General features: G+C 32.1%; 1 protein-coding gene and 1 pseudogene across 3 annotated transcripts in view; both read left to right on the forward strand.

Annotated features, from left to right (window-relative positions):
• ATF2 (activating transcription factor 2) overlaps positions 1–23647 on the forward strand; it is a 70979-nt gene that overhangs the window by 24176 nt on the left and 23156 nt on the right. For 2 of the 3 annotated variants that reach the window (XM_016134696.2, XM_036237293.1), the window contains exons 5-10: positions 4726–4822; positions 7815–7933; positions 8365–8493; positions 10562–10740; positions 11357–11471; positions 13346–13432. In XM_016134696.2, coding sequence (XP_015990182.1) covers positions 4726–4822; positions 7815–7933; positions 8365–8493; positions 10562–10740; positions 11357–11471; positions 13346–13432 — 726 coding nt within the window. The remainder of the gene's footprint in view (positions 1–4725; positions 4823–7814; positions 7934–8364; positions 8494–10561; positions 10741–11356; positions 11472–13345; positions 13433–23647) is intronic. The other variant, XM_036237292.1, reaches the window with a different exon arrangement.
• On the forward strand, positions 20146–20264 carry LOC118614791 (annotated as a pseudogene).

A 23647-nucleotide genomic window follows, 5' to 3' on the forward strand; every position in this document is an offset into this window, starting at 1 on the left:
GTAGAAAATATTGACAGATTTAAAAAGACAAAATACGATCCAGAAAACTTCTGTTAACATTTAATGCATTTCATAAATTCTCCCCTTTTATTTTTAAAACAAAATTAGGACCATATTGCACACATAAGTTTTGTTTTCTGTTTGTATGCAGATGACATTATATGTATCATGAGCATTTTGTGTGTTAATTAAAAACATTAGCTTAAGTTGCTTTGTAGTATTGCCAGAGCCTATCCCATAATTTATTTACCTATTCCTCTGTATGGGCTTTCATAATTTTATAATTTATAATTTTTAAATAAAATTTAATTTTATTTACAGTTATATATGTTATATAAGAATATATTATATAAAGTAACATACTATTTTATAATTATATAATTTTATAATTCTAGTGTTATAAGCAGCATTGTGATGAATATCCTTCTACATAACCCTTTATAGGCATCTCTAATTCCTTAAAATACGTTTTTAGAAGTAGAATTACTTGGTCAAAATATATACACATATAGGAGGTTTTTTCATACATTTTGTCATATTATCTTTAAAAGCTAAACCAATTTTTCATTCTAATAGTTTAAGCACTATTTTCATCATGAACACTCCAATTTGGGGTATGATTACTATTTATTTATTTTTACTTATATTTGTTCTCTAAGAGACTTAAAATAATCTCTGTGTTATAAAAATATAACTGTAAATGCTCAAAATAGTACCCTGGCTATTGTCAGCATCACATTTGTTAAATATTGCTGTAAGAGAAATGGTATAGTCTCTATTTAGATTAAAATAGTATTTCCTAGGAAATCAAAAGTTCAAATAAGAATTGATTTTAGAAGCACCAGTTCAGTGGTGATAGTGCAAATTATTTTTTGTCACAACTAAATGATGACATTATTCCAATTTGAATTTTAGCTTTAATACACTTAATAGACTTAGTCAAATTTAAATTTTTCAATATATTTTTAAAATTTAAACTATATTTTGTTGATAATATCATTTCAGAGAGAGAGAGAGACCTGCGGAAATCAATACAAAGAATTTTAACTGTTGACTCTTGATATTAAATCTTTTTTATATGCCTCCATCACTATTAGGTATTTCACAGAGTTATATTAATTTCATTTGTTTTAAAGAGGTGTTCCATTGACTTCAGTTAAAGAGACAAAGTGAGATAATTTAGTGAAAGATTCATTTAACATTGGAATTCTTCTGTTTTATTGATAATACCTTTGCTTTTGGTGATACTCATTGAAAATTGTTTTTTTTTTTTTGGTAGAATGTAAACATTATAAACTGTTTTATGAAGGAGATAAAGATTCATTTTAGTCTAAAGTTTCAGTGGAGGGGTATGTGTGTGTTTGTGTGTGTGTGTGTGAGAGAGAGAGAGAGAGAGAGAGTGAGAGTTAATAGGTAACTAACTACCTGATGTTGAATAGAATCCTTCAACTAATGTCCTGATGGCTTTATAATTTAGTCCTATCTATCTGTTAAATAGGAATAGTAATTTACATTGTATATGTAAATGCATGTATTAAATGCAAGTGACTGATTTCTTAGGAAGTTAATTCTGGTGAGTGTTCAAGCCTTGGAAACATGGATTTCTCAGATAGCAAAGCTTATATCAGTTTATTATAGAAGCATCTGGTTCACGTCCCTCCCATCTCTCAGGCTACCCTTTTTTAACCTTTTAAGAAAGATAGTTATCCTGTCCTACCTTTCTGGACTGCCTTTCCCGTTGTTTACTCAGCTGTGTGCTCAAAGTCTTGTTCATATCTGTACTCATCTACAACATTTTGCTTTTGTACTCTCAATTGCTTGGAAGAAAGAAATTACATGCATTCAATATGTTATTACTAGCAGTATCATTATAATTTTTGTACAAAACTTATTTTTAGAACAAATTTTTAAATTTGACCGGGAAAGCAATTCAGATATATTCTGCAAAAATTTTATCTTAGCATGTAGTAGTAGCTCCTTTATAAGTATTTGAAAAAAGACTGTGTTTCATTCATGTATGTGCGTGTATGTATTTATGTATGTGTCTTGGTGACTGCCTTTTGACAAGATTGCCCTTTGACACTGTCTTCAGGTTTCTTGTTAGAGGTAAATAATTTTTCTTACATGACAGCCAAGGTTAAACTCACCTGTATCAAGTGCCAATTTCAGTCTATTTTTTTCGTGTGTGTAAATAATATTGTAAGATATAAAGTCCTTTGCAAATAGCATTTAGGTAAATTTGATCTGTAGATCCTACATGAGACTTTGTAAATTCATATTTCTTGTGTTTCCTCTTTTAATATTAATATAACTGTAAATGTTTTTTTAGGATCCTTATAGTGGCTCCTTTTCATTTACAACCAGTCTTGGTTCCATTTCCTCATGTTTGATACAAAACAATGTTATATATGCTATATGTAGTTGCACTTGGATATTTGTGGTCAGACTAGTCCAAGCAGAGATACTGGTAGAATAAAATTTCTAGGAGATAACTTTACAATTTCTTATCTGTTAATTATGCTGACTTTGCCATTTTAAAATCTAGGACTTTTACCAGAATGCATTCATTTAGAATTAATGATTGTCTTCTATGAAGAATCCACATTATTAGGTTATTTGGAACATAAAGTGAATTTTGCTTTGGAATGTAAGACATATACATTTAAAACTATAATGCTAAGTAAAAAAAAACAATGAGATAATGCCAGTAAACTCTACAGATATGTTCATCCTCTAAGAGCTTTGTTTTCCAACAGTCTTTCAAAGGATGATGTATTCCTCCAAAATTGGGGAGGGAGGCGGGGATTCTTACAATGATAAAGCAATAGGAAAATAGCACCTGAATGAGGGAAGAGGTGGATTATGATCCCAGTGCCTAAAGTTGGTGCTCAGTAAATGTTTGACAAGTGAATAAGTCAAGGGGTAGAGGTCTTATTGCGTTTGAACATTCATCTTCAAGAAGGTTCTGAAGAGGGGTTATATAATAATGATTTCCTGTTGCTGTGTACAGTAACCTAAAGACTTGGTTGTAAACCATACTTATTTTGATAGCAAAATATAGCCAAATTAAATGAAAGCTGATTCACTTTACTGAACAACCTGTAATTTTCATGGGTCTGTTTTTTCTTTAGCCCGAACTTGAAGATTCAACTTTTTTATTGTAAGGAACTTATTCTTTCAATGAACATTTATTGACTATTTACTATATGCTAATTTTGGGGGAGCTCAAACAGTAGGAGCTCAGATTACTTAAAAGGACAGACATACGAAAATATCAATATAATGTTGAAAGGTGCTATAATCAAGGTATTGTGCAGAGCATAGTGGAGCATAAATGAGGCATTAATTTCTACAGATTGAGGATCTGGTGGGCTGGGCTAAGGATGATAAAGGTGACATACTTTTAGAATAAAAAGTATAATGAAAAGACATGTTTTATTCTTTTACATTGTTTTAATGTTACCCTAAAGCTACTATTATTAGATACATGAAGGATAGTGATTGGATAGGGGGAGGAGGGACCATAAGAGAAGGAATTTGTTTTGATGGTTTAGGGGAACCAAGTTCAAATATTAAAATTGTAACATCCCCATTTGTAAGGACATAATCTAGAGATTGACTTTATTTATTTATTTTCCCCACTTTAATCCGCCCTCCACTTCCACCTCCTGACCCATGGATGTTGCCATTTCCCCTTAAGAACTGGATCTCATCCCACATGGTTGTGGCGTGCACCTGGGGCCTGGCGCACCCGGGGCCTGGCACACCCAGAGGGGCTGACGCACCTGGGGTATGGTCCGTAGCTCCGATGCAAACCCAGGACCTTCTGCATGCAAAGTAGATGTGCTAACCACTACACTATGGAGCCATCCCTAGAAATTGACTTTAGATCTCTTAATTTGGCATTTTATTATAAAATGAAATAAAAAATAACTGCCACCTATTTTCAATAGTAAGAACATCTTCGTAAAGCTTGATATATATCCAGACATAGGAGATATTTAAATAGTGCATTATTATGCTGTAATCATAAACGTTACCTTTGGCATACAGGACTTATGCAAGTTAAGTGTAGCTATAAAAATAATTTGGCTTCATTTTTAATATAAGAACTGTGATGAAACAAAGTGATGAAAATATCACTTTAATTATTTTAAGTTAAAAATTTAATTGTATTTTAAAATGAACTCTTATTTTTTGCTTGCTGTTTCTTCCCTAAATTATGACAGAAGCATTCTTTTTATATGGTAACATAAAGAACCTGATTTACTTCTTAATTCATCCAGGAGTAATATTTTTATTAAAAAATTCTCATTTTAAAAGTGGTAAGTAACCTGAAGTCTATGTAAATACAGTACTTCCTTCAAAAGTCATTACACCATGGAACATATATTTCTATGGCAAAAAATTAATAGTGGTCTGTTTTTAATGTCCAAAGGGAATTTATATAAAATTTCTTTGCCTCAGGTTTTGTTTTTATGTGCTCTCAAATGAGCTATTTGACCTAGTAATATATTAGTATTGCTTATTCTTGAGTAATGGGTTTCTCTATGATTATTTGAAGTCTATTATGTTTATCTATACTAACAGTAGATTCTTTTATAGTTAACAAACTGCTATTTCATTGTTAATGGTGGTTTTACATGTTGTGGAAATGAATTTCCTTATTTTACTTATTTGATCCAATTGAAAATCTTAACTATATTTTAAAACTTTTTGCCACAGCGTTTTACCAACGAGGATCATTTGGCTGTCCATAAACATAAACATGAGATGACACTGAAATTTGGTCCAGCACGTAATGACAGTGTCATTGTGGCTGGTTAGTATATGCTTTTATTAATAGCTTATATACATATTTCACCTGGAATGTGCACAATTTTTGTGTATTCTCTGTAAATAATATAGTCTGGTGATATTCCAATGATTTCATTTACATTAAATGTTGGCAACATGTATTTTACCCATTACATCTCCATGTTTCCTTCTGACCATTCATTTCACTTTTTTGTATGGTTTTCAAGTGTAGTTTTGATGTCAATTTTGTAGAAGTTAATTAGAACTCTGGGAACATTCATATTATCTCCAAAGTTTAAATTTAACTGATAATTGAGCTAATGTGATGTTTAGTCATTGTTTCTTTTAGCTGTTTATACCTGGTCTACAATGCTGTGCGAAGATAGAAAATAATCAGGCTCCTCCTGTTGGAGGAGCACAAAACAAACTTGTTCATTAGGATTTTGTTTATACATCTTTTTTGGACTAAACATCTGTGTTAGTAAAATACACTCAGTACTCTCCTGAATTCATTGTTTTTTGGTATGATCCTATGAACATACAGTATTACCTAAGCAGATGATTATCCTTCACAATATGTGAAAAGAGAAACCCAATTCATGCATCGATTTATTGTTCTCTACGCTATATTAGTTGCCCCTTTTTTGGTATTTAAGTATATATTAACACACATCTATGTTTATGTATGCACACATATTTTGTATTTCACTGCATTTTATATATTCTAAAAATATTATAAAGTATATAAAATTAATATATTTACATTTATGTAAATTTCAGGCCTTTTTGTGTCATTACCGCAGATTCACAGATCATAAATATTAACCCTAAAATCTTTTCTCATGTAAAGCTTAGGATATTTTATTTGTAAGTCTATAATACTGCATATTCTTAATACTTTTAAATTATTACCCAGACATAGAGATCAAATTGTTGTATGCAGTCTTTGGAGAGTTAATGAGGCAAATATGAGGTGGTTGTACCTGTACTTTCAGCATCAAAATTTTTGTAATGAAAAAATTGGAGGTAACAAAAATTTATAAGTTGATAATTTGTCAAAAACCATTTATTTATGAAAATGTAAGGGAATGTTCAACATATCTTCAGTTCCATAAGTAAAAGTGAGCAGAAGAGAGTAAGGTGTGCATTTCTTTAGAATATTATATGTCAGATATTAAGAGCAAGAGCCAAAAAAAAAAAAAAAAAAAGCAACATCACAATAGCCTAGAAGGGTCACTTCATGCCTAAGACCCTTCTCTGAAACAGATTGCTTTAGAGCAGTGTCTCTCTCTATAACTTTTTAACTCAAAAATGTTTTGAGATTGCTTTCTAGAAATTACTTTCCTATTTACATTTAATACAATAGAAGAATAGAACACATTCAAACATAGCACTTGACCATTTTTTACTAAGATGTTGAGATGAGTAGTTTAGCATTACTGTAAAAAGATAATGCATGATGTGTGTGATATATATTTGATGATCAATGCCATAAGCCATCTGCATGTTTAAACGAATGTGCCTGTGTTGACGTTTTTCAAGCCTGATCATTCCGGTAATCACTGATAAAAGTTATTTATGCATATACGTTTTATTTTTTTAAGACTTTAACACAAATTAGAAACCCTCTGTTGAGCTTAGATAAATAAACCCTTTAAGTGTGAACAGAAGATTCAAGTTTATATTCACCTTACTAATTTAGTCATGATGGACCTAAGCTGATACATGCACGCTGGGCCCTTACCATAATATGATTTTGGAAGTTTTTTCAGGAATAGGGAGTATATAAGTTTCAGACTAAACCAATAGGTAAAATGATAACACAATAGAGCTCCTTCAGTAATTCTGGTAAACTAATAGGCCTCCATTATGTCTAATGGGTGTGACAATAGCGTTAACTATATATGTAGTAAATCTTTGTACCTTAATATCATATAGGTTTGGAGGCAAAGATAAAACAGTAGGTAATACCTACTTTGGGGACACAATAGTTAACAAATACATGAATTTTAAATTCTCAAAAGATTTTATGAGTATTTTATGTTAAACTAGGAGTCTTCCTTATACTTTTATTTAGCTTAGATCCATGATCTAACCTGTAAAATTGATGCTTTAAAATGTATAAAACATAAATAGAATTTGAATGTACTACCAGCTCTGATCAATATGAATGAGTAGCCTTGAAATTATTAAGACTTAACAGGCAAAATAATTCATAATTATTTTTTTCAACATGGACCTTAACTGTCACTTGTTCTATAACCAACACATGTACACACATGTATTTAGTACATGTGTTAATGCACATTACATGAGTACATATTTAAGTATAATTAAAATATTTCAAGTTTTGAGAATGTAGAGCTGACTATTCCTCTGCTTCTTAGAAATTAAGCTAGAACATTCCATAGATATGAAACTTGTACAGGCTTGAAAAATGCATTAAAATAGAAAATTAGCTTCATAGATGGTAAAAAGAAGGGTTTTGTTCTTTATTTTTGTTTTAGAGTTCTTGTTTTAACCTTCTTTTCTTCCTTATAGTATTTTGATCTACTACTAAAGATTCTGTTTTATCTTAAGCTTGCTTTCGTATAGATTATGAAAACTAGTGGAAGGGCTAAGTTAGAATGAATATATACATGCTCTTCTCCTCAAATTGCATGTATGTTTAATGTAATTTTTTATAATATAAATATTTTAAAATTTTTGTGTCAAATAATGATAATAGTTGATCTCTGCATAGAAGACTCTTATGTCACTCTACTCAGATAGATGGTGTGAACTAAGGAAAAAGAAGGACTTCTTTCATACTTTTATGGTTCATAAACTTGGAGGAAATATCTTGAACTGCAAAAGAACTTAACCAAATTTTGTTTGCTTTAAAGGAAGAGGTCTTTCCAAAGAGAGAATTAACAGCTGACTGAACCAGTCCTGCTAATTTGTTAATTTACTAGCTATATTTTAGGGTCTTATATGATATTTAAATCTATGTGATTGCTTTTCGACATTTATTTCAGATCAGACCCCAACACCAACAAGATTCTTGAAAAACTGTGAAGAAGTGGGTTTGTTCAATGAGTTGGCAAGTCCATTTGAGAATGAATTCAAGAAAGCCTCAGAAGACGACATTAAAAAAGTATGTCGTTGAGTAAAAAAGGGGAAGGGATTAAGCAGTACATATAGTAGTTACAAAATAGTCATGAGGAGGATATAAACATAACAGGGAATATAGTCAATAATATTGTAATAATTATGTATGGTTTCAGATGGGTACTAGATTTATCAGGTTGATCACTTTGTAAGGTTTATAAATGTCTAATCACTATGTTGTACACCTGAAACTAATATAATATTGTATGCCAACTATAATTGAAAAATTAAAAATTATTATAAAAAATTTTCTGATAGACTACATAGAAAAAAAGTATGTTGTTAACCATGAAATTAAAAAAGAGTACTACTGAGGACAATAATTAAAGTTTACAGTTCCTGTTTTCTTATTTTAGGTATAATGATTGGCTATTTTTTAACTCCTAACATTTTCTTTAATGTTTGCATTTATCTTAGATGCCTCTAGATTTATCTCCTCTTGCAACACCCATTGTAAGAAGCAAAATTGAGGAGCCATCTGTTGTAGAAACAACTCACCAAGATAGTCCTTTACCTCACCCAGAATCTACTACCAGTGATGAAAAGGTTAGAAATTTGTATTTATGGTAGAAACACAGACTCAGTTGAAAAAAATCACCCCGTTTTAATATTTGATCTACATAAAATGTTAAGATAATAAGTTATACATAATTCAGTGTCAGGTTGTAATAGTCTTATATGTAAAAGCCTGTGAATACTCATAGATCTTTCAGGGAAAGAATATTTAATTTTTATAGGTAATTAGCTTTTTATTACACACTGAAAAATTATAGGGGCAAACAGCAGTCATTTTAGGTAAAACTTATTTTCGAAAAGGTATATAAATTTATAAATTTTTCTGGGTTTTATTTTTCACTACTTTTATATAGTTACAGCTTATTTAAGAATCTTTACAACTAAAAATTGTTCGAACAAAAGTCATTTAGGCTTTTAAAGAGATAAGGGCATAGTTACTCATTCTTAGCAATGGATCTACTATAACTACATAACAACTACGGAGATGATACTGCCTGAGTACAGGTCTTTGTAGGTGTAGATAGTTTCTGCATCTTGAACATCCTGTTAACTTGGGACCACCTGGACTGTCATCTTAAACTTAGTATGTCTTAATCAGAACCCTTGATTCTTTCCACGTATTTCCCTATTCTCAGTAAATTTTCTCCCCATCCATCTAGTTGCTCAAGTCAAGAATTCTTAATTCCTTCTTTTCTTTCACACCGAAACCAATAAGAAATCTTATCTTACTTGCTTCCTGAATATGTTTTCAATTCATCATCTTTTGCCTTTAGTGTCACTACTTTAGTCCCAGTTATCATAATACATTATGTCACTTTCCTGCTTAAAATTCTTCACTGGTTACCATTGCATTGAAGGTAATTCACACTCCTTCCATAAGTCCTCACTGATCTGGGCTTATTTACTCGTCCATCCCCTCTGGTGTGTGCATCATACATTCCAAACTTTTTCCTGCCTCAAAGACATTATTCTTGGTGTTGTGTCCTTCTCCCTAGAATATTCTCCTTATCCTTTCATTATCAGTTTAAATGCCATTTTTTCTAAGAAGCTTATGTTACTTCACTATGCCGTCTAAAGTAGCCAACTCTAACCTTCCTTTGGTTAGTCTTTCATGATTTATTATGTTGTACTCTCACTCGAACACATTTCAATCTGAAATTTTCTTGTTTGTTTTACTTGTTTATGGTCTCTCTTTTCCCACTAGTCCTTGAGGGCATGTTATAATTCTCAAACTTGTTGAATTGATGAAGTTCTAGTAATACTAGATTATCTTTCTTCCTGTGTTGCTTAGTAAGATTTTGATACTAAGTGGCAGCATAAAGGCCAATTCAAAGTTCACATAGACCCAAGTAGTTACTACCTTTATACTAACTAGTGAAGGAGTTATGGGTATCCTTAATCTGTTTTCTGATCTGTAAAACTGGGGGAAAGGCTACCTGTAAGGGGCTAACTTGCAAACTCTGTGTTTTTTCTTTAGTTTGGAAAGATGTCACTTTAATAATTATTTACAATTATATAATTATTTTATATTCAAGATATCAATATTGGCTTTTTGATACTGAGAAATTATTGGTAATGAAGGTGTTTTGTACTGCTTTAAAATTTGTGTTGCTTTTATATAGCTTTAACATTTTTTAAAACATTTCTATTATTGAATTTGTATCAACCATAACACAGTCTTCCTGGATCTCTTTCCTTTTTTTGTAGTGATGGAGTAGGACTGCGCAATCCCTTCTGAATTTTAAGTTCTATGATTCCATGAGAATGAATTGCATTTTTAATTTATTTTTACTAAAATTCTCATGGAATCATAGCTACATTGCTCAGCTTAACTTATTTCTGGATTAATAGGAAAATAAGTTGTACTGAAAATAACACTCAGGTGTTTTAAAATTAAATTATGAACATTGTATTTCGAAACCTTACAGGTGCTTTAAATTTTTCTTTTAATTAACTTTCGATATTATTTGACTTTGTGGGATTATTATATAGTGTCCCGTGGATGCTTTTTGAAGAGTGTTATACTGCTTTTTAAGGTATGTGAATTGGCTTGCATTTTTATCTATTGACTTGCATATTTTCTCTGTCATTTAATAAGGAAGTACCATTGGCACAAACTGCACAGCCCACATCAGCTATTGTTCGTCCAGCATCATTACAGGTTCCCAATGTGCTGCTTACAAGTTCTGACTCAAGTGTGATTATTCAGCAGGCAGTACCTTCACCAACCTCAAGTACTGTAATCACCCAGGCACCATCCTCCAACAGGTCAATTGTGTAAGTGATTTAGGCCAATCATTGAACTATTTATGAATTGTTAAGTTTTTGTTGCCATGATTTTTCCTAAGATGTTTATTCATATTGTGACCTTAGTTGTGTGTGTGTGTCATATTCTGCATGCTTTGGTTTTTGGAAAAAGTACTTGAGTAGTCTTTTTTAAATATAAATATTACCTAATTAGAAAATAAATATCTACAGCTGAATTTTAAAAACAAATCAACACAGAATGTGAATTTAAGGTGGTCTCTTATTTTCATGCTATTTCACACAAAACACATAAAATTATTCCATCACCACATGACATACCTTTTAGACAGGTAGTTCTCAAGACGTTTCTGATATGAATTTTTCTCGTTTAACATAGTGAAGATTGTCCTAAGTAAATCCATAATGTTTTCCATTTTTTTTCCTGAATTTCCCCCCCACACACACTGCTGCATACATTATGCATTTAATTAGTTAAGATTTAATTTAAAATAATTAAATAATTAAATTTTGTACTTTGCTTTGGTTAGAAAATTTATTTTTAAATGGTATGGTAATAGGAGTAAAAATAGTTGTGTATTTTAAGAGATAATTGATAGAGATTTCAATTTCCCTTCATTTTTCTTAGTCCTGTACCAGGCCCATTTCCTCTTCTGTTACATCTTCCCAATGGACAAACCATGCCTGTTGCTATTCCTGCATCAATTACAAGTTCTAATGTGCATGTTCCAGCTGCAGTCCCAGTAAGTTTGACATTTAGACTATTTGAATATCTTCTTTATAGTAGAACTGATCTTTGTAATCCAAAAATACACTTCATGAAACTGAATTCAAACAGAATACTAGTGGCAAGTAGTATTTACTCATTGATCTTTATAGTGATAACATAGCATTCAAGGCAGTCATAATTGGATAGAAAACATTTTCCATCCTTCAAAATTCATAATTGTTTTTCTTGTATTTTTAATATTAGGAACTTTATTCCTATTCATCCTATTTCAATTTGACTAGATTTATAGAATTCAAATATTAACACAGATTTCTATTCTTTAGGAAGATATTTATATTCGAACATTTGTCATGTAACTCCTTGGTATTTTTAATTATTGTAGAAATTGTTTACAAAAACACTCTGTGAACTTTTATGGTCAGGTTGGGTTTAGAGAATATTTTTGCAAGCCCAAGCATATGAAAATCTAAATAGTCGAAACAATAGTTAATCCCCCACTTTCTTAATAAGATCCAAAAGAATGGCTTTTTGAGGAGTATGTTAATTATATAAATTTTGAAAGATGTACACAATAGTTAAATATATACTTACAATGTTTAGTAATTTAATGAATTAAAGAATGTTATGTTACATTCTTTGGAATGATATAAGTTAGAAATAATGCTTTTTTTCTATTCTCACATTTTATAAAAGTGTTATTCAAGCTATTCAAATGTGTCTTCAACATTAAAGTTTTTATCATTAGAACCACTTTTTAAGACATCTAGCACAACTTTCTAAAACATATTATTTTCATTTTGGCCTAACTAAATTCATTATAACACTTTTTGAATTTATTATTCTCTTCCTGGAAATCTTACCCCAACCCTTAATACTCATTTATATAATAAAAAGATAGTTTCTTCTTTTACCTCGTAGATAGTTCTGATCGGCACAATGTAATCATTTATCATATAGCTTTTGAAAATTATTTTTAAAAACATGCTTATAGTAACATCCAACACTTTTGGTGAGCTCATACCCCAGGAATATTGCTAAAATTTGTTAAATATTTACTTTTTTATTAACTAATTCTTCCAAGTGACCTACGTATCCAGCATTAGCATTGATTGAAATAATTTCAAGATTATGTGATCTTCAAACAGAACTTTGCTGTTCAAAATGCATTATTTGAGAGAATTAATAAGGACTCAAATATAAGGTGACTACTTTCTCTTTTCTGAGAATATTTTTGAGGGGGAAACATTCTTGCCCTTTGTTTGAGATTATATGGTTATCCTATTAAATGTAACTGTGTTTAAAGAAATCGAAATGAAAAAGACATACACTTTAGTTATACAATAACTAATTACTCAGTGTTGATACTAGGTTTTTTAAAAAAGCAAGAAACCAAATGGAAAAATCTGTTTCAGATTAATAGAGAAATTATTAGAAGTAATCGGGTTCTTTGTCATACAGTATATTAATATATCAAAATATTTATATGTTTTAGAAAAGCAGAATTTATTGTTGAAATTATTTTTTATGCCCAGTTAGTTGCAAGTTTTGACATTCTTTCACATTTGAAATGGAAGTGTGATGGGGGCTAAAATTTTTTAAAAATGGAATTACGATAGATCAGTGAGAAGTTTTGCATCTATTACTGATAATTGTGAGCTTCTTTAAGAAGAAACCATTAAAAAAGAAATTATGAAAATTGAATAGGGAAGCAGATGTCTCAGAGAAATTGTCAACTTTTAGAGAATAAATCAAGATATAAGATCAATAAACGTTTACAGTAGAGATAGTTTTCTAAGTCTCAAATTATTATAGTAGTTTGTGCAAAAAAATACAAACCTCATTTTGAATTTATTTGCTAGTAATTAGTTTTTGCTATCTTTCGCATAGCTCGTTCGACCAGTCACCATGGTGCCTAGTGTTCCAGGAATTCCAGGTCCTTCCTCTCCTCAGCCAGTACAGTCGGAAGCAAAAATGGTAAATTAGGTTTTATGTGTTCTGTACATTTCTTAAGTCTGTTTTGAATTAGTCCCAGTTCAGAGGCACAATTTAGATCATATTTTATAAAATTATGGACTATGTTACACTATTAGAAGAACCAGAAAATTTGGAAAAGGAAAGCTTCCATTAGCATGGTGACTAGTTAGTGGTACTTTAAAATAAATGGATGGACTGGGAGTAAATTTCTAGTTCTTGTAATTGGTTTGTCTGGCTTTTGGCTGTGGCTCTTTAAACAAACTCCTCCTGGTGGAGACCAGGAATATTACAGCTGAAACTAGATTTATATCATTTGATGGCAATGCTGCTATAAGTGTTTTTCTTTTTGCTGGTTTTTTTTTTTTTTTTTACGTTGAAATATTTTTTGTCTTTATTGAAATATAATAGACAGTTACTTGTATTTACATTATACAATTCAGTGAGGTTTTTTTTTCCCACTGAACAGTTGACATACAATAAAATACCAGTTTCAGTTGTATAGCATAGTGATCAGAGAGATCCATATAACTCGCAAAGTGATCACCCCACTATATCTAGTACCCTTCTTCCCCCTTACATATTTATTATTACTACATTATTAACCATCTTCCCCATGCTACACCCTACATATCCATGTCTATTCTGCAACTATCCATTTGTACCTCTTAATCCTTTTGTCCTTTTTCACCATCCCCCCATGCCACTCCCATCTAGTAGCCCTCAAAATATTCTCTGTATTTGTGAGTTTATTTCCACTTTCGTTGTTGTTTATTTTGCTTTTTAGATTCCACATGTACATGAAATCACGCGACATTTGTCTTTCTCTATCCGACTCATTTCATTCAGCACAATACCCTCTAGGTCCATCAAGGCAATATGTTTTAACATCCCTTCCTTTTAGTCTGTGTGTGTCTTTTAATCTCTTGTAGGCAGCATATGTAGGGGTCCTGTTTTTTTTTTTTATTCGTTCAGCTACTCAATCTTTTGATTGGAGCACTTAATTCTTTTCCATTTGAGATGTTTGTTGATAGGAATGTAGTTATTTCCATTCTTTATTCCTATTTTTGATACATGTTTTTTCTTCTTTAAAAAGTCCTTCCAACATTTCTGTAACACTAGCCTTGGCGATGATAAATTCCTTTAGCTTATTTTTGTCAGGGAAGCTCTTTATATGTCCTTTCACAGATAAACAGCTTTGCTGGATAAAGTATCCTTGATTGTAGATCCTGGGTCTTTATCACGTCGAATATTTTTTGCCAGGCCCTTCTGTCTTGCATAGTTTCTTTTGAGAAATCAGCTGCCAGTCTTATGGGTGTTGCCTTGTAGGTAACTGCTTTTCTCTTAAAATATTTTGTATTTTAATTGTGATATGTCTTGGTGTGGGCCTCTTTGGGTTCCTCGTTTTTGGGATTCTCTGAGCTTCCTGGGGTTTTATGTCTATCGCCTTCACCAAGGTTAGGGAAGTTTTCCATCATTATTTCCTCAAATATATATTCAACTTCTTGTTCTCTCTCTTCAGGAATCCCTAGGGTACGGATATTTTTACCTTTAATAGTGTCCCGTAGGCTCCTTAAATTATTATTATAGTCTTGGCTTCTTTTTTCTTGCCTTCTGATTGAGTTTATTAGTCTCCCAGTCTTATTAGTGTGGATTTGTGAAGTAGGTGTCCAGTGGCACACCTGAGAGGGGTATAGCCACAGGCCAAATTTAGCCCAGGCCTCTACCCCTCCAGGAGCACCTGTTAAGATTCAGCAAGCAATCCACAGATGCTGTGCTTATAGTTGCTTCAAAAGACCACACCAGAAACTAAAGCCAGCTGCCACTCCTGTTAGTCTAGGTGCTGCTCAGCAAGGAGCACCTGACTCACCAAGGATACACCTGGATGTGGCTTGGGCGGGGCTGTGAGTTGGAGGAGGTGAGCTTTCAGGGAATCTTCTGGGCGGAGCGACCTTCGTTATCCAGTTTGATGACTGGCAGCACTATGTCTGCACACTGGAAGCGGAGAGGGCTCAACAGAGGAACAATGGATACCATGGTACTTCTGTTTAGAGCGAGTCTCACCTCAGCCCTTACTCCAACAACTTAGTGTCTCCCTGTAAGTCCCTGATGCCCCCTGCATGCAGCCAAACCAGCACTGGTTATCAGAGCAAGCAGATCTGTCACCTTGAAAGTCCGAAGGCCACTTTAAAAGGCGTCTGCTGCTGCTGCTGCTGCTGCTGCTGCTGCTGCTGCTGCTGCTGTTGCGCAGCCTCCGTCTCACTCAGCTGCTCAGGACCTAGCAGGCTAGTGTCCTCACCCTGTCCTACCTTGTGCTGTTGCAGGGTGCTTTCTTAGATTTCTCCCAAGTTGTATGGCTTGTTCATCTAGATCCCAGGTGATTTTTCCTTGCTGTTTGCTCCTTGTTTCCATCACAACTTTGGTTGCCAGAGGGATAAACAGAGCCTCTATCATCTGCACCATTTTCTTTCTGCCACACTATAAGTGGTTTTAAACAGGAATATAAATTTGTAAAACAGTATAGACAAGAATTCTGAAGTAGTATACTAGTTAGTAAACTATGCACCTAATGTATAAAGGAAAGCCATATTTCCGAGTTGTGTTTTAGACACTGAGAAACTGGTGGTGTTTAAGTGATGAACTATAGATTTTCAGGAGACATGTATTTTAATTTTTAATCCTAACCCTGCCATTCACTACCCTTAACCAAGCCACTTTAACTTTTCTGAGATTCAGTTTCCTCATCTGTAAAAGAAAGAGATTAAACTTAGGTTTCTGGGGTTTCTCTTAGTCCCAAATTCTATAAATTTGCTAATTTTCTTGACAGAAAATCTGAAGCTGCTTTTTTCTTTTTTAATTCTCTCTACTCCTTACGTGTCTTAAATTTCATCTAGAGTCTTTAAAATGACAGTAAACTCTATATCATATATACATGAATCCCCTAAGAGGCCTTGTAATAATTAATTCCATGCTGAAGGATTACAGAGCCACAATTTTGAATCATGGCTTTGGAGAGCACTGCTTACCCTTCTTACTTGATTTTTGAACCTTTGAAGCAAAGGGTAGTAGAGCCTGAAAAAGCCTTGAATGTGTATTAATTCATGATGCTCTTTCAGATGGAGTCCCCAAGAATATTTTTTGGGATCGTTCTTCAGTAGTTTTGTGTGCTCAAGGATATCACTGAACTAACTCATATGTTATTTTATTAGCCACCCAGTTCCGTGACCCTAGGCTTCAGGACCATGGTGCACTAACTCCCTTGGAGAAGTTCTCTGTGGTTTGTGGGGTGAGGGTGAGGACAGCTGTTTATGCTGAGCTTGTTCACAGAGGGTGTGGATTTCTATCACAACTTTGGAAAGAGACCTTACAGTGTCCATATGCCAAAAGGGAATAGAATATCCAGATCAAATGCCAGCTAAGGTTCCTTGCATGATGCCATTGCCCCCATGGAATTCCAGAATGGGAATGGAGGGTCTTTTTCCTCCTTCACAATGAACTTGTTGGGCTGGTTTTCCAAAAGCTATACAATACGATGCATCGTCTTTTTTTAGTGTAATTCTCCCTTCTATAATCTAACATGCTTCAGGGCAAATTCTTCTTAACAGCGATTATAATGAATGTGTCCGTAGGAAATCCACAGATAAATAGTTATGAGTCACCTATTATTTGCTTCAATTCTATGCTGTGCACTGTGCTAACAATATAAATTTGTACATGTAAAAACCCATTATATATTGCTTTAAAATTTTTATTGCTATTCTCCATTAGTGCAAATAATCTGAAATTGGCGTGTGGTAACTTTTAACAATAACTTACACACCATCTGAATGAACAATAGTCGATTGAGGAGTTCAATAATTAGCTGTTTATTAATTGTAGTGGAAGAACCTGAAAACCTGAAAGGGAAATTTTTCACATTAACAGCATGTATAGGTAAAAGCTTTGGAAATACTAAGATAAATCTTATTCACTTGATAGCCAAAGAACTTCACTGGGAATGTTTTTTGCATTTATTTACTTTAAACATACCCTACTAATGAAAATCCAGTTAGAACTGAGTATAGTAGAAATAGGAGTTAAAAAGATCATATTGTTGAATGCTGTATCTAAAAATATTACATATTCACTGGATTTCTTTTCTTACAAATTAATTCAAAAGGAACAAATGAGATTTAAAGAAATATTCTTGGCTTTCAAGAATAGGCCATATTTGTAGAAACTATTAAATTTAGCACTTCCATAAATAACTTTTTTCAAGTCACCAGGAAATTAATAAGAATAAAGTAGTTTGTATGCTTGTATATTTAAAAATGTCAAAGCTCTAACTTCCACAACTTTATATATGGCAAATAGTCATTGGTTGAGTGTCCCAAAAATAGCATGGAGAGCCACAGATTGCCCTACTTAAATTTAATAATACAAATAAATTTCTTATTAGAATTTTGCTTATGTGAAATAGCTATATTTAGATGATTGCCTGTTTTAATTGGGATAGTAAATAAAATTGTCCTGTTTTTGATTAAATAAAAAGACTTGGAAATTAGTCTATTTTTTTTTTACTTTTTATTATGGAAAATTTCAAACATATACAAAGTAAACAATATAATGAACCCCCCATGTGCCCACCACCCAACTTCAATTATTAGCAATAAAACTGCCATTCTTATTTTATCTACACTTCAGACTACTCCCTACTCTCACTCAATTATTTTTAATAGGCCCTTTTAAATGTAAAATTTACATACCTTTGAAATGAACTGATTTTCACTGTACGGTTTTGGTAAGTGCATTCATGTAACCCATACCCCTCTTATGGTATAGAACATTAACATCTACCCAGAAAGTCTTTATTTTCCTTCTCAATCATTTCACTTCTCCAACTGTTCTGACATTTGTCACTAGCAGTTCTTCAACTTCATGTAAATGGAATCAGTATATACTCTTATGTGCAGCTACGATATGTCTGTGAGATTTATCCATGTCGTTTCATGTATTATAGTTTGCTTCTTTTTATTGCTGAGTAGATTCCATTGTGTGAATAGAATATAACATAATTTCTTTATCCATTCTGTTGATGAACACTTGAATGTTTTTTGTGTTTAGCTATTGTGAATCAAGTTACTATGCACATTTTTATATACCCTTTTTTTTTTTTTTTTGCAGACATATATTTTTATTTGGTCTATCTACAAAAGAGTAGAATTGCTGAGTCAGAGGGTTGCTGTACATTTAACTTTATAAGAAACTGACAGAGCTTTTTCCAAAGGTTTACATTCCCACAAGCAGTGCATGGAAATTCCAGTTCTTTCCACATTTTTGTCATCATTTGGTTTTATCGTTTTCCTTGTAGACATTTTAAGAGTATATAGCAGTATCTCGTTTTAATTTACATTTCTAATTTAACCAGATTATTTTTGTAATATCTTTTTTTCCATTTTTAAATTGGGTTATTCGCCTTTTATTATTGTTATGTGAGTTCTTTCTGTATATACTAGATTCAAATTTTTTGTTTTATATATATTGCAAATATTTTCTCTCAGTCTATAGCTTACCTTTGTTTTTCTTAATAGTATATTTGTACTATCATTGATTGCAACTGTTATCTTTAATATATCCTTTCTCCTACTTAATTGGGTTTGATTTGCTTTTTTTTTAGCTTCTTAAAAGTAGAAGCTTATATTGTCAATTTAAATCTTTCTGCCTTTCTAATATAGGCATTTAAAACTATATATTTCTGTGCACACATTTTGATATGCTGTATTTTTTATTCATTTTCTAATTTCTCTCTTGATTTCTTTGGGCTGTGGGTTATTTAAAAATGTGTTGTATAATTTCCAAATATTTTATCTTTTATTGATTTCTATTTTAATTACACTGGTTTGGTAGCATACCACCTTCGATATATTTGATCGTCCTGTGTTTCCATTTTCTCATATAGCTATTTTTGAAAAAAGTACATGTTGCCACCCTATTTAAGTAACATAAGCTTGTAACAATATTAATTGCCTGGAATGTTAAGGGAGTTCTGATTATTGGGGAGTTTTTGTTGTACAGAAACTATTTTATTTCACAATTCACTATTGGTTTTATATTTTTATAAAATATTATTAGTCTGTTTTCCCTTAGTAAGTTACATAGAATGAATCCTATTTAGTATCTGTTTGATTTAAGAATTTTCAGTGTTTGCATGTCATTATCATCAAAATCATACATATATTAGTAGAAGTACAAAATTAATCTACCAGCCTCAGGGCAAACCAGAAATAGTTTGGTTTTTGTAGTTTAATTCATGTTTATATATCTTGCCTCAGTCTCAGTTAACAATTATTTCTATTGTTATTTATTTAACAAACATTTCTTGGGTAAGAAGAAATTCAGCACATATGATCTTACATTTTGAGATTTTTTTTTTTTTTTTTTTTTTGCAAATGTCTCCAGTGATCATCAAAAGAATGAAAAAAGTCTTATCTTTCAGAAGGCCATTATTGAGTTTTTCTAACATATATTGACAAGATTATATCAGCAAAGTGTTTTGTTTTGTTTTTTTTTCCTATTTTTTGATGCCCTCGATATGGTGACTTGTGCACAAAACCATTATTCAGAGACTACTTTTTAAAACTAATATTAGATTTATTAAAGTTACAAACTCAAAACTTAGTTCTTCCCTAAATTCCCAAGGCCAATTTATAAATCTACTTAAATAATTATCACTTTTAGTCTACGGCCACGCCACCCTGAACAAGCCCAATCCTGTCTGCTCTCAGAAGCTAAGCAGGGTCGGGCCTGGTTAGTACTTGGATGGGAGACCACTTAGGAAGACCAGGTGCTGTAGGTGTAAAAATATAAAAAATAAGGTAATGTAAGATGATAAGGTCCTTGCATTCTGTGAGGTCAACCAAGGGTTGCCTTGCCTAAAAATAAAAGAAAAAAATTAAAAAATAAAAAAAAGATAAATTTGAATTAAAATGTCATTGTCATTGAGTTACTTTTTTAAGCTTCAAGGGGCTAAAAACAACTTACCAAATGAAGGAATAATCCTTAATTTGTATCATTCCAACTGATGAAAGTTGAGACTTGGGTTCATCCCAGTATACAGAGGTTTCTTAGTGACCAGATAAGTGAGCACAGATCTTTACTCTTTTTCATTAGTAATAGAACTCCAAATCCATCTTTCCAGGTGAGTGGTTTCCAGCCAAATCTAAATTCACTTTACATGTTAAATAATTTTACTGTTTACCAGTGTGCAGCCCCCCAATAAAATATAATTTATTTTTCACTGCTTCAGTTGGATTTTTCTTTGTTGTTGTTTTCAACTCTCCAAAAATATTGAAAACATTCTTTCTGTTTAGTTCTGCATCTCTCTTAAGGATTTTTTTTGACCTTTGTGGTCACAATCTAAATAGTGTAGTAGTGACGATTCCGCTGAAATTACCTAGGGTTAAAAAATAATGTAAGAGAAATAGCAGCATTGGAACACATAAAATGAGTATTATCACATTATAGCTCAGGATACAAAATTTATTTGTATCCTAAGATAGCCACAGATGCTTTTGTAGTCTCCTGATCTTCAGATGCCCCGTATTACAGGAAGATACATATACATTGTGTTTTGGTCTACTCGAAGTATTGAAAAATAAGGTCCTCTTTTATGCTAAAGAAATTTCTTCAGAGCAGCAGCAGCTTTTTAATTTTAAGAACTTTTAAGTCTTTGGAAAAATAATGTGGTAAAAAAAAAAAATTAGTTGGGGGTCCACAGACACACATTATCTAAGTACTTTTAATATTACACAAAAATTCTATTTTCTGCACAATTGTACTGGATCTCACCAAATAAAATAGGTTTAGCTGTTTTGTCATTAAGCACATAAATCATAGATATTTGCTGTCTACGTTAGTCTTCTAAGAAAACGATTTTCTTATGTAACATTTGTAATCAAAAAGTAAATCTAAATGTTAATTATCTGGGTGTTTTGTTTAAGAAGATTTAGTAAAGTATTTAAGTAGCATTCTCCAGAATCATTCCTTTAAGACTTGTGTGACAAACTGAGAAATATCTTTGCACACAGTGGGTAGCCGGTAGGTTTTCTGCAGGGGGTTTCTACTGAGAGCTGACAGAGGGCATCTTGGCAAATGTTCAGAAACCTACATTAACTTAGTTGGGCCCTGCATGGAACCTCATGTTCAGCAGAAATTCTTCTGACCTGCCTCTGCATGCCAAGCTAATCAGCAAACACCTAATGAGCCCACTCCAAAGAAACAGACTCTCAACCTACTTCATTTTCATATGTTCTCTGGGGGTGGGGAGACAAAACTTCATGAGGACTGATGATGCTGCAAAGACCACAATAATGATAATTAACTTGCTGAATTTAGAAGATTATGCTGTTAATTAGTTGCAAAATAAAGATAAGTAATAGAGCAGCAGATGGTAGGATAACACCCAGGAGAAGGAGGGTTATTACTCTGATGAGCTGTTGTGGCATATATGAAATATGGATCTGGCTTTTTCATAAATTGTTTCTAGAGAACATTATGTTTTTTTTCTTTAAACTATGATGGAGTACTTTGTTCTTACTAAGTTCTGACAGATGTGATAAAATTTGTTTTCAAGGGTGCAACATATAACAAAATTTGAATAGCAAATTATTTTTAGCAGATTAGCTCTTAAAATGAATGTCAAATTGATCAGCATAACAAACTATTCACCCTTTAATTAATTCAGCTTCTCTAAGAAAAAAAAGTTTTCAATATAAAAAATAGCTGAATTTTACATTGCTAAAAATTTTAAACATTAAGGCACTAGTCTTCTTAGAAATAAACATATTTTAGTTTGCTTTTAAGCAGTGTATATACTGTTAGTTCAAAACTAAAATTATGCCTACATTTTATTGTACATGCTGGAGAATATAGATGTTTTAAATCTTAATTTTGTTGAGTACTCAGAGCTTTTTTTCCTTACATTAAATTTCTCTATTGAGAAATAGATCTTAGTAATAGACTGATCAGTGTCTGATATTCTTATTAATTACTTACAATATTTAATAGACAAAAGTTCTAATTTGGCAAAACTTTTTTTTTTTTAATATGTTTAGTGAGCTAGGAGTCAGTAAACAGAATTTTTTGTCCTAGCTGTGCCTCTGACTCACTCTATGATTTTGGAAGTAACTTCACTCTTTGGGCCTCAGTTTCTTTATATGTAAGATGGTGATTGGACTAATTGATTTCCAGTATCTCTATAATATAAATACCTGTACTTCTCTCTATTTTCATTAATTGTTTGAACCAAAATATTTGTCCTCTAAAATATCTCTAGCAAATATATACAGGTAGATATTGTAGACATCCTTATATTAATTATAAAATTTAAATGAATCATTTAGTGACAACTTTTTCACTTAACCTATTCTAATTTTTTTAGCATACATGTGTATTTATTGCCTTTTTTTTTTTAATCTGCATTTCAGAGCAGTGTTAATTAACCCTTGAAAATCTTTTTCTTAAATTTTGTACCCAGTGGCACACTTTCCAAGTCAGACCCATTGTAATCAATGTAACAGCATGGAGCAAACATTAGAGCTTCCTCACTGGATGAGTACTGTATACCCTAGGGCAGTCAAGAGAGGATAATGAATGAATACTGATGCTGCTTTTAAGTGCTCCTATAAAGTAGTAACTTGCCCTATTAAAGATTATTCAAGAGAGTGATGTTTATGTACTTCAGACTCCCCTATGTGCAGTTACTGTATTTCATTAATTCTGAGAGTTAAGCTCTTCACTATAAAACTTTAAATGCTCTTCAGTTCTGTGCTGTTTTCTACCTAAGGACTTAAAAATGTTTTACCAACACATAATTTACCAAACTTTACATCTCAACCGCTACTTATATTTATGCACATTTTATATCCAGAAATGAAAGGCCTAACCTAACACTAGAAACTAGATACTGTTCATTGTATTTTGATGTCTAACAATGTTTTTAAAAGATATAATTATGCAGAGTGACCACCTCCCCAGATTCTCCTCTTTGGTTTTGTTTATATGAACCTACACTTTCAAACTCCTATCTTTCTACTTTTAATTGTTCTCTGACCATTTAGCTTAAGTATTCCTACCTAATCATAGCCAACTATTGCATTGGTCACTTATATAATTTCATTTTTAATTCATCCACTTCCACACTATCCTATCAGTTCCGAATGTCCCAATTTCCTGTGTCTT

This window comes from Rousettus aegyptiacus, unplaced genomic scaffold (assembly GCF_014176215.1).
Source record: "Rousettus aegyptiacus isolate mRouAeg1 unplaced genomic scaffold, mRouAeg1.p scaffold_m13_p_2, whole genome shotgun sequence".
NCBI lineage: Eukaryota > Metazoa > Chordata > Mammalia > Chiroptera > Pteropodidae > Rousettus > Rousettus aegyptiacus.